Source organism: Cydia strobilella, chromosome 4 (assembly GCF_947568885.1).
Source record: "Cydia strobilella chromosome 4, ilCydStro3.1, whole genome shotgun sequence".
Classification (NCBI taxonomy): domain Eukaryota; kingdom Metazoa; phylum Arthropoda; class Insecta; order Lepidoptera; family Tortricidae; genus Cydia; species Cydia strobilella.
In genome coordinates this window covers 21632283-21647492 of record NC_086044.1, presented here as the reverse complement: position 1 = coordinate 21647492, position 15210 = coordinate 21632283, and the positions used below count along the sequence as shown (strand labels likewise).

The 15210-nt window shown below is 38.8% G+C and overlaps 1 protein-coding gene across 1 annotated transcript; it reads left to right on the top strand.

The window, feature by feature from the left end:
* The first annotated feature begins 438 nt into the window (after positions 1 to 438).
* LOC134740799 (uncharacterized) lies at positions 439 to 13910 on the top strand. The gene is made up of 4 exons (XM_063673416.1): positions 439 to 785; positions 5611 to 5722; positions 7650 to 7828; positions 8415 to 13910. The coding sequence occupies exons 1-4, from the start codon at positions 679 to 681 to the stop codon at positions 8713 to 8715; spliced, it is 699 nt and encodes a 232-aa protein (XP_063529486.1). The 5' UTR covers positions 439 to 678; the 3' UTR covers positions 8716 to 13910.
* Positions 13911 to 15210: the final 1300 nt, after the last annotated feature.

Sequence of the window (15210 nt, the reverse complement as noted above, 5' to 3'; positions counted from 1 at the left end):
CAAACTGTTTTGTAATGTGAACTTATTTTATATATTGGCCATTGGTTTATTTGAAATAGGTATCAATGTTAATCACACTTTTAATAATTCATTAATTTTATTTATTGATAAGTTAGCTTTTCTTAGTTAAAGTTAAAGAAACATATGTTACAAGATATTAACGTTGAATATGTAATCGATTCTGTCGAGTAACAAAACGTGATTTTGACATTTCAGTTTGGTCGCGTTCAATAATAAAATTTAAAATTTAAATCTTGATATCAAATATGCATAAAATTTAAATTGTTCGATGGACTTAATCGAATACATCAATTTCTTTTATTTCTCCGCTCACATGTATAAAGGAATGAATAAATAAATATTTATTACTACCTTTCCAATTAATTTTTTTTGAATGTACCGACAACATACCGACAACAAAAATCAAAAACATTTGAACGCTTCTCTTTGCGGCGAATTGACAGGTCAGCTTCAAGCCACTTTTTAGCTTCTCGAGTAGAGTATTTAGTTTTATTTTGTGTTATCATTTAATTTGATTATTAAAATGTATACGTTTATAGACGCAATAGAGCTATTAGACGAGTTATAAGTGCACTTACAGTGTTACATAAACTAGCGCTCGGCGATCCCGATGCATACAACTACATAATACGTCAGTGAATAAATGGTGGCTAGATAATGGATGTGGATGCGCCGAACATATTGAAGCGGTGCAGCAGCGCACCGTTGATCAATGAGGTGGCACCGACGGCTGCGACTTCGCCCACGACAACTACAACGCCTAGGTAAAGCTTCGCCTTCTATAGCGCTATGTGGCGGGCCACTGCCTATTTTTGACAGCTACTGAGGTCGTCCGTGGGTGCCGCGCCGTATCGAGCGCTCGCACGGGCGCGGCGGTGACTGCGTCGTGTTGTTTAGATAATTTAGCAAACAGCAGTATCATATTGCAGCAACATGCATGATGATTGCAGCTAGTTGGATGTCACTGGGGGCACAGGGAGCATTTATTATTTAGAGGTAAGTGCATTGCTTCAGTATCTTACAACATTATTCATTTCAATCAGTATTTAGTTAGATTAGCTTGCCATTTTCTAGCTTTAATACTTCTAACCATTACTAATATGCTTTTTTGAGTAGAACAAATTTAAATAGTAGGCACCTGTTTCTATTTTGATAATATATTGAAGTGTTATCATACACTCCCTTCAATTCTCTTATCTTCTCATTTATTTCTTTCTACAGTCTGGATTTGAAAGGGTGACGACACTACAGTGTTGCCACTTTTTAATTTATACTCTTTTTTGCCAGACTGAATATCACCCTAAAAGTTTTCCTGAAGGCATACAAGGCAAATACATATAGTAAGCGTGTGTAAACTGCAGGTGGCAGCACAGCAGCCCGTTGTTTATTGGCGCAAAGTGTAAATGTCAAGTTTAAGTTTCCAATTTAGGCCACAAGATGAGAGAACCTACAACGCGTAAGCGGTGGCTGCGCCCACCACGATAACAGGTTAAATAAATCAGTTCGCTAATAGCTACGTTGTGTGTCACTTGTGTGCCTTCCCAACCCATATCTATCAGTGGCGACGAGGATGGGAAGTCGGTACCCACGCGTGCAAAGCAATCGATTATCGAGTCGTTGTTGTGCATGCACTGTAGGAGGCATCACCTGCTTAAGTTTCCAATTTAAGCAACAAGATGGCAGCCCCTCTTAAGTGCACGGTTCCTATAGTAAAATAAAGTAAATTTTATTTTATTGTTTCTTGTAATATGACTAGTGATCTGCTATGATACGAGTGTTGTTAGTAACAACACTGACCTTACTTTTATGAAAGTGAAAGTGGTTCAATGAAAGTGATAACATATCACTTATGTTACCTGCAACTTGTGTCAACAACTTTAACTGAATCAGAGATAGATATAACTCTGTAATAGATGGATACAGTCTAAGGAAAAAATGTGCCTCGTGTGCACATGTCAACAGTCGTATGTTTGGGTGTTTCTCCATGGCGCAAAAACGGCTAAACTGATTTCGATGAAATTTCAACACAGATATTTTTTACTAGGGAAAGGATGTGACTTGAAGAAGGAAGTCGCGGGCAGAAGCTTGTCTCAAATAATGTTGTGATGTAATAAAGCAACTAAAGCAAGTACATAATTGATGTGATTTAATATGGGTAAAATTTCAGAAAATTAGGTATCCTATTATGCCTTACGCTTACATTTTCTACATGCCAAATTTAGTTCGATTCAGTGGTTTAGCTGTCAAAAGGGTGACAGAAGTTTTAACCTTTAATTTGACAATATTCGCCCTGACGAACAGAACCTTTGACAGAATATTTGTTCTCATTGTTGTTTTGGTTTGATATCATTTGAGAGAATATAATGTATTAAGATAGCAGGACGGTGACGTAAGTGCATTTTCTTTACTTCCCACGATAATTATCATCCATGTGGGTTAATAAAGACTTCTGACTCTACTCAATTTGGTGTTTAAGCCTAACACACACCAAGATGCGTATGCAGCGTGGACAGCCAGATTACATTTATATTATTCATATTCATATTCATATTTATTTATTGCATCCATGGTACACAGGTGTTACATATATAATAGTTTCACATGGGCCCTGGTAGGGCAAGGCAATTATCTTAAATCTAAAGATTAATTTATATATGTACAATATATTTGACAGTGTCTTATTTAACTTTTAATAATTTCATAGTTGTATTATATAATATATAGTTATTTCTAAAGTCAATAACTGATTTTATTTTACCAAAATTTATAAAATTAGATATACAATTATAATATACATGCTTAAAACGATTGTAAGTTTATGTCAAAAATATCGATACCTATATAATGTCAATTTCAAGCTTAAATTAAAAATTGTAAAATGAGACATGTCCAATAAATACACTAAACTACAAAAGAATTACATTTCATCTTCCAAAAAATCTTTAAGCCTATAACAACACTTATTAATTAAAAAGTCCTTTAACTGCTTATTGAATAGCGTTTCTGATGTCTGCAATTTAATGTCGTCGCTGATTTTATTATAAATTTTATTATAAATTAAGAAGCGGGTATTTAACTATTTAATGTTCTCAAGGGTCGGCAACGCTTAAGTGGCTCCTGTGATGTTGCTTATGTCCATGGGCGACGATGACCGCATCCCGTCAGGCGGCTAGTCTGCTCGTTTGCTGACTATCACATAACAAAAAAATATATTTAATTACATACATTGCATATTACACGCGAGAAAAACAGATTATTGTCAAGAAAATTACCATCTAAAAGAGCATGCGAACAGAGAAAATTACGAGAATGATAAAAAATACGAAATCGGAGAAATCCTGAAGAAAGGCCAGGTCAAGAGCGTTAGCAACACTGTTTGTAAGGATCATTATTTATTAATAGCTTATATTTTGATCATTTTTACTTTTACGATTAGCTTAAAAAAGAGTATCAGTTGACCCTTACTTGTCACTGGTTCCCGCCATCTTGAATTGTTATTAAAAGGCGGGTACACTGTGACAAGGGGCAGTTCGTGTACAGACGAGTTACAGTGTAGACGTCTTGGAATATTTATTGTAAATTGGTCGTTATTATGTTGGTAACGAACGAATAAAGTTAAAATATTGGTACAAGTATTAGTTTTCATCATCAACCCGGTGGTAACCTAACAAGAGGACCCTAAACCGGCGAGCGTGTATGAGGAATGTTATGAAAGTGAAGGAAGCGAAAGAGGTAGGTATGTCAGGACAGAATCGTAGCAAGTGGAAATCCGTGGTCTCTGCCCGGGAAATAGGCGTGATTATATGTATGTATGTATGTAATTAAGTACAGTAATTAAAGTTCAGAAAGAGTCTAGGGGTATTGCATAAGTATGCTAAACTATTAGCGAACATACAACCATACGGGTTACTCGTCAACAAAGCGGCCCTAAAGAGATGAGAGCGGTAAAAATTGGCTGCAAATTGTTGACATTTCAACTTTCAATTGCGATGTCGTGGGTTAATCTTGGTTTGTACCAATAACTTTTCCGCGTTTTTTATCCTTGTTGAGACACCTTGCTTCTTTTTTAGGGTTCCGTACCTCAAAAGGAAAAAAACGGAACCCTTATAGGATCACTCGTGCGTCTGTCCGTCTGTCACAGCCTATTTTCTCCGAAACTACTGGAACAATTAAGTTGAAATTTAGTTCACATACGTAAGTTTGTGACCCAAAGACGGACATGTAACGTAAACAAATAAATTTTAAACACGGGGGCCATTTTTAGGGGGTTAATGAGAAACTTAAGAAATAAAGTTTTTAAAACTATATCGTGTTACATATCAAATGAAAGAGCTCGTTATGAGAATCTCAAATATTTTTTTTTGTAATTTTAAAATAAATGCTTTAGAAGTTAATTAAGAAAATAGCCAAAAAATGACCATTCTCCTCCCTTTATCTCCGAAACTACTGGGTCTAATATTTAAAAAAATATATACAAAATAGGTCTTTACCTATAGATCACAGGAAAACCTATTAGAAATGTGCAGTCAAGCGTGAGTCGGACTTAATTATTTAGTTTTGATCCGACCCCTACGGATTTTTGAGATATCTCAATTCTCACGTTTCACATAAAAAATAGGTACATTGTTAAAAATTGTGTAATATACGGAACCCTTGGAACGCGAGTCCGACTCGCACTTGGCCGGTTTTTTCTTAACCGACTTGTCCCTACTGCAATTAACAGTGTCATTTTATCACCATTTTATACACTTGGCGCCACGCCACGCACGCAACACTTCATTACTAATCTAAGGCCGAAGTTTACTAGCAAAAAAACGGCTGATACGTCGTTCTGTATCTAAACTTAATGTGAATCAAACTCGCGAGCTCTTATGGTGATGGCGTAAAGGCTATAATAGGTTGTTTATTTGCGTTTAGAATGTCGAAACGTTTTGGTACTTTTCTGAGATCATACGTCATCAAATATACTTGGATGCAGGTTTTTATTCTCTTTGACAACAGCTTTTTTTGTGTATTCCGTCAGTTTTGACTTTGCTCTGCAGACTTCGGTCTGTAGCGTCTTGGGAAATAAACAGGTACCTATCTATTAACCAGGGTTGTTTCTATATCTTTTCCTTGCAAGAATCTGCTAAAATCATTTTTTTTCTTCATATCACAACATTATTACTAAGCGTACTGCTTCTGAAGGTGAGCGCCCATCCGCACCACAGCCTATGGACAGTCACAAGAGTTTTTCCAACCATTTAAATATTGGCCATGTGCGAAGTGTGTATTGGGGAAAATAAAATACAAACGACAACGCGCAGTCTAGGAAGAAATTGAACTTTCGTCCCGACAACTTTTTTTTACTAACAAATGTCGCTGGCCCAATATTACAGTTCTATGTTTCACTTTTATGGAACTGATTTGAACATTATCATAGTGACATTAAGTCGATTTTCAACTATCTCGAGAATGTAACATAGAACCTTGTAATATTGAGCCAGCGAAATGCAGGCCAACTTTTGGGAGCTTTTTGGTTTCACCGTGTTTGTCATGTCAAAAAATAATATGGATCTGTGTCAAAACTAGTTTTCTTACAATTTGCAGGAGTACGTCGATCTTTAGCAGCTTCAGCATGTTCTCCAACAACAACCTGAATCTGCGCACGCGGCGGCACAGTGGCAGTTTCAGCCCTTTAGCCACCCCACATAGCCCCAGTGTAAGTTTATCGCCTTATCGACCGGTCTGGACTAGTGGGTAGTGAGTTAGTGAGTAGGTGACCCTGCTTGTTAAGCTGATGGTCCTGGGTTCGAATCCCGGTAAGGGCATTTATTTGTCTTGAACACAAATATTTGTTCCCGAGTCATGGGAGTTTTTTATGTATATAAGTATATATTTATCTATATAAGTATGTATATCATCGCCTAGCAGCCATAGTATAAGCTTTTGCTTGTTTAAGATGTCCCCTGATATTATTTTTATCGTTTCCACTTTAGAATTAGTTCCAATCCAACCTAAATAGGTTGGTTGGTCTTGGAGATCCAAGAGTTGGCGCAAGAACTAGTTTCTACAAAAGTGATCGCCATCTGTCCTTCGAACCCAACATCTCCAAAGTACTCGGAGATATAGATTAGTTATTCTGTGATATAGATGGCTTAGATAACCCTACTGGGTAGTATCACATGACTAAGTAGTGAGTAGTAGTAGGAGTGTAAGTACACTATAGAAGCGAAAAATACTCTTAAATAGCATTCCCTTTATCTTTAATTCCTACACAATTCGTGTAATCTTCATTCTATTCTGTGAAAGCAGGCAAATAACGAAGTATAGAATAAGTAAGAACATATTGTCTTTCATCACGCTTAAATTTCTATGCATATTTAAAACAACGCTTAGGTAGATAGATGGACAGACAACGCACAGCCTTGGGCACAGGGCGGACACGCTATACATCAAAAATCACTCGCGTTTCTATGTGTGAACGGCACGTCTGTACACGCGGCATGCGTCATTGTGTGAGTAAGTTGCTTAAAAACAGTACTGAGCGGTCGGCAAAAGGTCGTCAATCTGCGGTCGCGGGGCGAGGTAATTCGAATCGGGGCGGGGCGGTGCGTGGCCGTTCTGTATGATAATACTATTACTTATTCTGTGCCTTGGAGGTTGGGGGTAGGAACTTCTAATTGGAAACATGTTTTACAATGTTTGTAGTATTTTTTAAAATTCAACTCCTAAGGATATTAAAATGAAGTTGAAAGTATTTAACGACTTCTACGAGAGGACGTCGCGACAAAGAAGCTAGTAGCTTATAGAATTCATGTCTACCGAACTTTAAATATTAAAATAGATCTCTAGTTATTACGAATTCGGTCACTATTTATAACGTGGTCTCGATATTGACCTAAATTGCCAGTTTCGGAAATTATATGACGTCGCACAAAATTGTAGTCTATGCATAGCTGACCTGATGACCTCAATTTAGCACATGTCTTCTTGGATTTTCTTCAGTTATATTTTTATTGCTTTGCACTCATTTAACTCTATAAAACTTTTATGTTTATTTAAATATATATTCAGCTAAAAGTTTGTTCGATACAGATGAAACTACACCGGTAAACTACAGTTAAGAGTATGTTTGCTTTTTTTTTTTCAATTAAATCTGATGATATTTTTGAAAAGAAGCTTAATCTTACGCTGAAAAGTGGGAATAGACCACGGAGCGGTATTTTCCCCCTCTTTTTAGGCGTCAGCATATTTGTTTGATCCAGAATACAATCGTCGCCTAATAAAGTGCAGACTGCTAAACATTTGCTGACCCCACTAACAAGACTCCATTAATGATCCTTTAAACTCTCGCGTTTTGAACACATATTTAATCATACTAACGGGTCTACCGCGATTTAATTTCATTGTTTTTACCTTTCCGTTTTGTAATTCCGAGTTGTGCTGAGTTGCACCAGCTGTGGTCACGGAAAAAACTGACAAAGTGACAACCCAGCAAAATGTCAACGGAGATTTTCAGTTTTTTCCGTGACCACAGCTGGTGCAACTCAGCTGAAACGTCGGAATTTAAGGTAGAAACAATGAAATTAAATCGCTGTGTGTAGACCCGTTCGTATAATTAAATATCCATTAACCTGGTATTCTAGAACTGCTGGGGCCCCCGCGCGCCGCGCGTCAACCAACTACGTCTCGAGGAGTGCGCCGACGTGTGCAACACGCGGGAGGTCGCTCACGAGAGAGAGGTCCACTCCGCCATGCAACTTGGGCAGTCGTGTGAGGACCTCACGCTGCCGGGCTTGTCCAACTCACCCACTAGAGTCACCAGGTGTGTATAATGATGTAAAGATATCTGAGGCAGTTGATCAAAGGTCAGTCAGCCAAGGAGTGCCGTCAGCAACACTCGGGAGGTCGCTCACGAGAGAGAGGTCCACTCCGCCATGCAACTTGGGCAATCGTGTGAGGACCTCACGCTGCCAGGGATTTTCAACTCTCCCACCAGGGTCACCAGGTAACGTAGTTGAAAGGTCAGTCAGCTAAAAAGTGTGTTAACCAAAGGCCCATAAGAAACCTCCATTATAATCAATTAATCACACTGGGTTTGAGAATTAAGTGGATCGTAAAAAGGTAAGCGGATATTTTAGGTTACATAAAAATTAAGGAACGTTTGCGGTCTAGGAAGTTTTTCTAATTCAATTTATGAATATAACACAGTGGTCCTCAAACCCAAGAAAAGCGCCAAATTTGATACGAAAAAGAAGCAGAGGCCTGACTGCGGCCGTCGGTTAAAAAACTTACAACAAAAAGAAGCAACAAGTTATATCGAGCTTTTTTGTGGGGTTCGGTCGATTTGTGTAATATTGTCTCATAATTATTAATTAGCGTAGCCCAGTTTAATAAATACTTTTCTCCAGGGTACCTCAAGTGGTATCCCCGTCCCCCACGCGCAAGTACATGACGCGCCGGAGCCTCTCGCCCATCGCCATCCGCGCGTCCAGCTTCAGCCCCGTCACGCTGCGCAAGCGCCGCGGCGACGAGCCCGACTCCCCCCTCCCCAAGCGCGTGTGCGGCCGCCTCACCCCCTCCACGCCCGGCACGCCCGGCACGCCAGGCACGCCCGGCACGCCAGATTCTGATTCGCTGGAGTGCACGTTCCGGCCCGTGTCGCCGCGCGCGCCCATGACCGAGAATCATAAGAGTGAGAACACTAGCTAATAGATCGTGGGGGCCTGGTGTACGGAATGCGAGACTCGCCCGGCGTGTTTCCAGACATTGAAAGTTGAAAAACAAACCTACTATGATATTAGAATGTTTGTATCAAAAGAACTTATACATGTACGCCTATTTCCTGAAAAGAGTGAAAAGCAAATATAGTCGTTTAAAGACTAGCCAATTTCTAGTATTTTATAGAAAATCATATTCTATTGCTAATGTAATGGAGACATGCTGGGTTTTATGCATAATATTCAATGCAAAAGTACGAACCGATTATTAAAAAAATATGATGTATTGTTGATTGTGAATCTTGGTACTTGTGTCGTCATCAGATATCCCGGAGCGGCCGAGGTGCTCAAAAATATCTGAACACCCCTCTAACGGCTTGACAATAGAGGCATGTTCAGATATTTGTGAGCACCTTGACCGCTCGGATATCTGATGGCGACTGTAGGTACATAACATCTCTGATTTGTAAAACTTACCTCAATTATAATTACAATTAAAAAAGGTTTCTAATCGGTTGGTACCTGCATTAATATTTGCATAAATTTGTCAAATTTCGTAAAGTTAGGTGGTAGTGTAAGGTGTAATATTGTATAGGGTTCTACGCGTTATCCAATGTTTGTAGGCTAGGACGGCGTATCCTAGGGAGACTACGTCATTATGGGAGCATAGACACATAGATTTCTTATAGTTTTCAGTTAGTCTTGCTCTGCCAGAAGGCAAAACAGGTAGAGGAAGGCCCCCTCTGACGTGGTGGACGAGTATGGCCAAACTATTGGAAAAAGCCCAACTACCCAACCCAACAACTCAAGACAGATCGTCTTGGCGCCGAAGGATAAGGAGAGCCGACCCCACTTAATGTGGGATAAGGCAAAGGAAAAGAAGAGATAGTTTTCAGTTTGAGTTGATTTCTGGGTTTTCTACGTAGTTACTTCTAGTATGGGCTGTTCAAAAACTTTTACAGAATGTACTGCATAATTATTTTCCATCGTATTTTCACGGAAACGTACGAACGTCTCTTGCTATTTCAGTCAGTCTCGTACAAAAAGTACTGAGGTTGACTGAAGTAGCATTACAAATACGAACGTTTCCGAGAAAATACGATGGAAAACAAATATGCACTATATCTCAGGCCCATTTCCATAATAATAGTTTCTCAATTCGTATCATGTTAATGACCCTTTAGCGAAATTTTAATCACGTTTTTTGGTATCGTGCTCTGATTAGGAAAAAGGGAAGAATTTTTTTACGCGTAATTTTTTTTTCTATGTGGTCGTCCAAGTTGGCCAACCATACAAAGGCCAAAAAATTTCGCGTCAAAAAACTTTTCTTCTCTTTCCTAATTTACTACCTAAGAATAAATGTTTTGTTTTTAATTGTTATACTATGTTTGTCTATATGTATTAAGCCCCCACGATAGCGTAGTCTCCCAATAATTATCTAGGAAATGTAAACGTAGCTTTTAGGAGAAACGGGAGCCCTAAATAGCCAAAGCATCCAAAACTTTACTGTAAATAGTTAGTCGCGTTGCTATATCGAACGCTCTGTATATAATTTATTGTAAGTCTTAGCTGTTATGTTCAAGTTTTTCGAAGTCCGTAGATCGATTCGAATTGTTTTGGTTTTTCCCATACAGGGATCAGGAGAATCAAATTGATTGTCGCTTTCAGCAGGATCTAAGATTTGGGTTTTGTGTCCAATACTTTAAAGTGGTGAAACTATAATTAAATATACTTAGCAAGAACCTTTACCCATCATGGAAAAGTTACGATATAAACCAGATTTTTTTCAGATATAGTAGTGGCCGATCAGGCTTTAGGTTACTTTTCGCTCATGTCGTCTCGCTGTGGTGGACCATGGGGTAACATACCATGTGGGGTACCAAATGAGGGCTTTGTGAGTAGATCACAAATATGGTTTGGTACCCCACATGGTATGTTTAAAAGAAAAAAGTTAAAAACATTCTACTGCCGACTTTATGACGTCACAGCAACTACCCCCACCACTTTCGCGCTTGTCATCTCATATATTGTTCAGGACATCATGATGGAATGCACTGATACTAAATATACCCATGTCCGAAATGACATGAGCGAAAATCGATTTCTAGAAGACTTCTAGACAAAAAACCAACGCTCTAATATTTCTATTGGGGAATTTTCTTCGGGTAATAAAACTCATTCATTTGCACACGGTGCATGTAACATGCCGATGTTGAGGTATTTGCGTGGGTTATATTATTATGCATTGTGTAAAGAACAGTATAAAGAAGTATATGAGTCCAGCGGCTTCAGCATATGCCAGCGCATGACTGAGCATAAAAGCATAAACTAGTACAAATTATTTGCGCAAGTAGCCCTCGCCAGTTACACAATGTACAATGTCTTACATGCGCCGTGTGCAAGAGTAGGTTATATTATTATGCATTGTGTAAAGAACAGTATAAAGAAGTATGCGAGTCCAGCGACTTCAGCATATGCCAGCGCATGACTGAGCATAAAAGCACGGGCTAGTACAAAAATTATTTGCGCAAGTAGCCCTCGCCAGTTACACAATGTACAATGTCTTACATGCGCCGTGTGCAAGAGTAGGTTATATTATTATGCATTGTGTAAAGAACAGTATAAAGAAGCATGCAAGTCCAGCGGCTTCAGCATGTGCTACCGCATGACTGAGCATAAAAGCACAAACTAGTACAAATTATTTGCGCAAGTAGCCCTCGCCAGTTACACAATGTACAATGTCTTACATGCGCCGTGTGCAAAGTGGGTTATATTATTATGCATTGTGTAAAGAACAGTATAAAGAAGTATATGAGTCCAGCGGCTTCAGCATATGCCAGCGCATGACTGAGCATAAAAGCACGGGCTATTACAAATTATTTGCGCAAGTAGCCCTCGCCAGTTACACAATGTACAATGTCTTACATGCGCCGTGTGCAAAGTGGGTTATATTATTATGCATTGTGTAAAGAACAGTATAAAGAAGTATACGAGTCCAGCGGCTTCAGCATATGCCAGCGCATGACTGAGCATAAAAGCACGGGCTATTACAAATTATTTGCGCAAGTAGCCCTCGCCAGTTACACAATGTACAATGTCTTACATGCGGCGTGTGCAAGAGTAGGTTATATTATTATGCATTGTGTAAAGAACAGTATAAAGAAGCATGCAAGTCCAGCGGCTTCAGCATGTGCTACCGCATGACTGAGCATAAAAGCACAAACTAGTACAAATTATTTGCGCAAGTAGCCCTCGCCAGTTACACAGTGTACAATGTCTTACATGCGCCGTGTGCAAGACTAGGTTATATTATCATGCATTGTATAAAGAACAGTATAAAGTAGCATGCAAGTCCAGCGGCTTCAGCATGTGCTACCGCATGACTGAGCATAAAAGCACAAACTAGTAAAAATTATTTGCGCAAGTAGCCCTCGCCAGTTACACAGTGTACAATGTCTTACATGCGCCGTGTGCAAAGTGGGTTATATTATTATGCATTGTGTAAAGAACAGTATAAAGAAGTATGCGAGTCCAGCGACTTCAGCATATGCCAGCGCATTACTGAGCATAAAAGCACGGGCTATTACAAATTATTTGCGCAAGTAGCCCTCGCCAGTTACACAATGTACAATGTCTTACATGCGCCGTGTGCAAGAGTAGGTTATATTATCATGCATTGTATAAAGAACAGTATAAAGAAGCATGCAAGTGCAGCGGCTTTAGCATGTGCTACCGTATGACTGAGCATAAAAGCACAAACTAGTACAAATTATTTGCGCAAGTAGCCCTCGCCAGTTACACAGTGTACAATGTCTTACATGCGCCGTGTGCAAAGTGGGTTATATTATTATGCATTGTGTAAAGAACAGTATAAAGAAGTATACGAGTCCAGCGGCTTCAGCATATGCCAGCGCATGACTGAGCATAAAAGCACGGGCTAGTACAAAAATTATTTGCGCAAGTAGCCCTCGCCAGTTACACAATGTACAATGTCTTACATGCGGCGTGTGCAAGAGTAGGTTATATTATCATGCATTGTATAAAGAAGCATGCAAGTCCAGCGGCTTTAGCATGTGCTACCACATGACTGAGCATAAAAGCACAAACTAGTACAAATTATTTGCGCAAGTAGCCCTCGCCAGTTACACAGTGTACAATGTCTTACATGCGCCGGGTGCAAAGTGGGTTATATTATTATGCATTGTGTAAAGAACAGTATAAAGAAGTATGCGAGTCCAGCGACTTCAGCATATGCCAGCGCATGACTGAGCATAAAAGCACGGGCTATTACAAATTATTTGCGCAAGTAGCCCTCGCCAGTTACACAATGTACAATGTCTTACATGCGCCGTGTGCAAAGTGGGTTATATTATTATGCATTGTGTAAAGAACAGTATAAAGAAGTATACGAGTCCAGCGGCTTCAGCATATGCCAGCGCATGACTGAGCATAAAAGCACGGGCTAGTACAAAAATTATTTGCGCAAGTAGCCCTCGCCAGTTACACAATGTACAATGTCTTACATGCGCCGTGTGCAAAGTGGGTTATATTATTATGCATTGTGTAAAGAACAGTATAAAGAAGTATACGAGTCCAGCGGCTTCAGCATATGCCAGCGCATGACTGAGCATAAAAGCACGGGCTAGTACAAAAATTATTTGCGCAAGTAGCCCTCGCCAGTTACACAATGTACAATGTCTTACATGCGCCGTGTGCAAGAGTAGGTTATATTATCATGCATTGTATAAAGAAGCATGCAAGTCCAGCGGCTTTAGCATGTGCTACCACATGACTGAGCATAAAAGCACAAACTAGTACAAATTATTTGCGCAAGTAGCCCTCGCCAGTTACACAGTGTACAATGTCTTACATGCGCCGTGTGCAAAGTGGGTTATATTATTATGCATTGTGTAAAGAACAGTATAAAGAAGTATGCGAGTCCAGCGACTTCAGCATATGCCAGCGCATGACTGAGCATAAAAGCACGGGCTATTACAAATTATTTGCGCAAGTACTACTTACCAGTTACACGCACAATGTACAATGTCTCACATGCGCCGTGTGCAAGCGAACTTATAACGACTGTCTTCGGTTACCGCGATAGTTACTCATGAAATAAAACTATGAAAACGGATTATATCGCGTATATTGAATTTATAATACATCCCGACGTTTCGAACCCTTTACAGCGTTCGTGGTCAGCGTGGTGGCGGGTGACGAACGCTGTAATGGGTTCGAAACGTCGGGATGTATTATAAATTTAATATACGCGATATAATCCGTTTCTTATTTAACGACTTTGTCGTTAAATTTAAACGTTTCTAGGACTTTATTTAGACCTGCTGAGACGTCATTCTTAGGTTTAAACTCAACTTCTCACCGGTAGATTTAGTACATTAGTTTAGTTCGTCTTGCGTTGTGTTCGTCACATGAAACCATATCTTATAGTAACTTGTATTATAACCATAGCGTAGAAATAACGATTCAAATAGCCATTTTGCACCAGTGACTCGATTCTCAGTCTACCTACAAATGTAAACGAATAAATGTGTCGTTTTCAAGCAAAAGGCCCCACATTGTCGCTTGCCATAAGCCACAGCGTCAGCGCTCTGACAGGTTATTCGTATAAGATACAAGCAAATTTCGTCCTTATGGTAAGCGACAATGTGGTACCTTTTGCTTGAAAACGTTACAAATGATTATGGCTAGTAATTTTTATACAGACTGGTTCTTCCGAAATAATCAACCTAGAAGGCTTGGCTGAATGATTGAGCCGTGTGTTTTTTCGTTACATTATTTAAAATACCATTTTTTTGATTTTATACGTCATTTACTAATATTAAAGAAAAATAAGCAGATTGAATATTAGATTATGTTTATGTTATTTTAGTATTTCGGGAATATTATGGAAAAGAAATATAGGAAAAAAAAGTTGCATGAAGATTACAAGATCATTTATTCGTTTCTATTACTTTCGAATGAGAAAAGGGTTCGTTTCGTACTACTTATATTTTGTAGGTGCATATACTAGTGAAACTTATCGAACGATAAGTAAATTCTAATTGTAAAATTACCAATCTCACTGTAATATTGACATTGTGTCGTATTAGATTGAAATTCGATTCAAATTAATTAAACAAAATTAATGAAACTGTACAATTTGTATATGTATTAAAATTGAAACGATAATTTGTATTTTCATCCAAGTTTTAAAGGTCGGTGAATAGACAAAGAGTAAGCGGAACGTTTATTTTCTTAAAAAAAAAAAGAATGTTTCCTTTAAGTAAAATGAGCTAACTTAATATCTCAATTTATAGTCGAACCATGCTAACTCTGCACAGACTGCAATGACAAACTTCTATGAAAATATGACCTTTATTATGTTCGTACTTTATCATGTCAAAGTGCATAGTATTTTTCAAACCGTCTCCGTACAATTTATAAGCTTAAAACGCAAAATTGTATTAAGATGACATCAGAATTCTGT

Excerpts from the sequence above, each read along its gene's own strand:
- LOC134740799 (XM_063673416.1), top strand. The coding sequence starts at position 679 with ATGGATGTGGATGCGCCGAACATATTGAAGCGGTGCAGCAGCGCACCG. Across the intron at positions 786-5,610 it reads ACGACAACTACAACGCCTAG|GAGTACGTCGATCTTTAGCA; the intron begins GTAAAGCTTCGC and ends TACAATTTGCAG. Across the intron at positions 7,829-8,414 it reads TCACCCACTAGAGTCACCAG|GGTACCTCAAGTGGTATCCC; the intron begins GTGTGTATAATG and ends ACTTTTCTCCAG.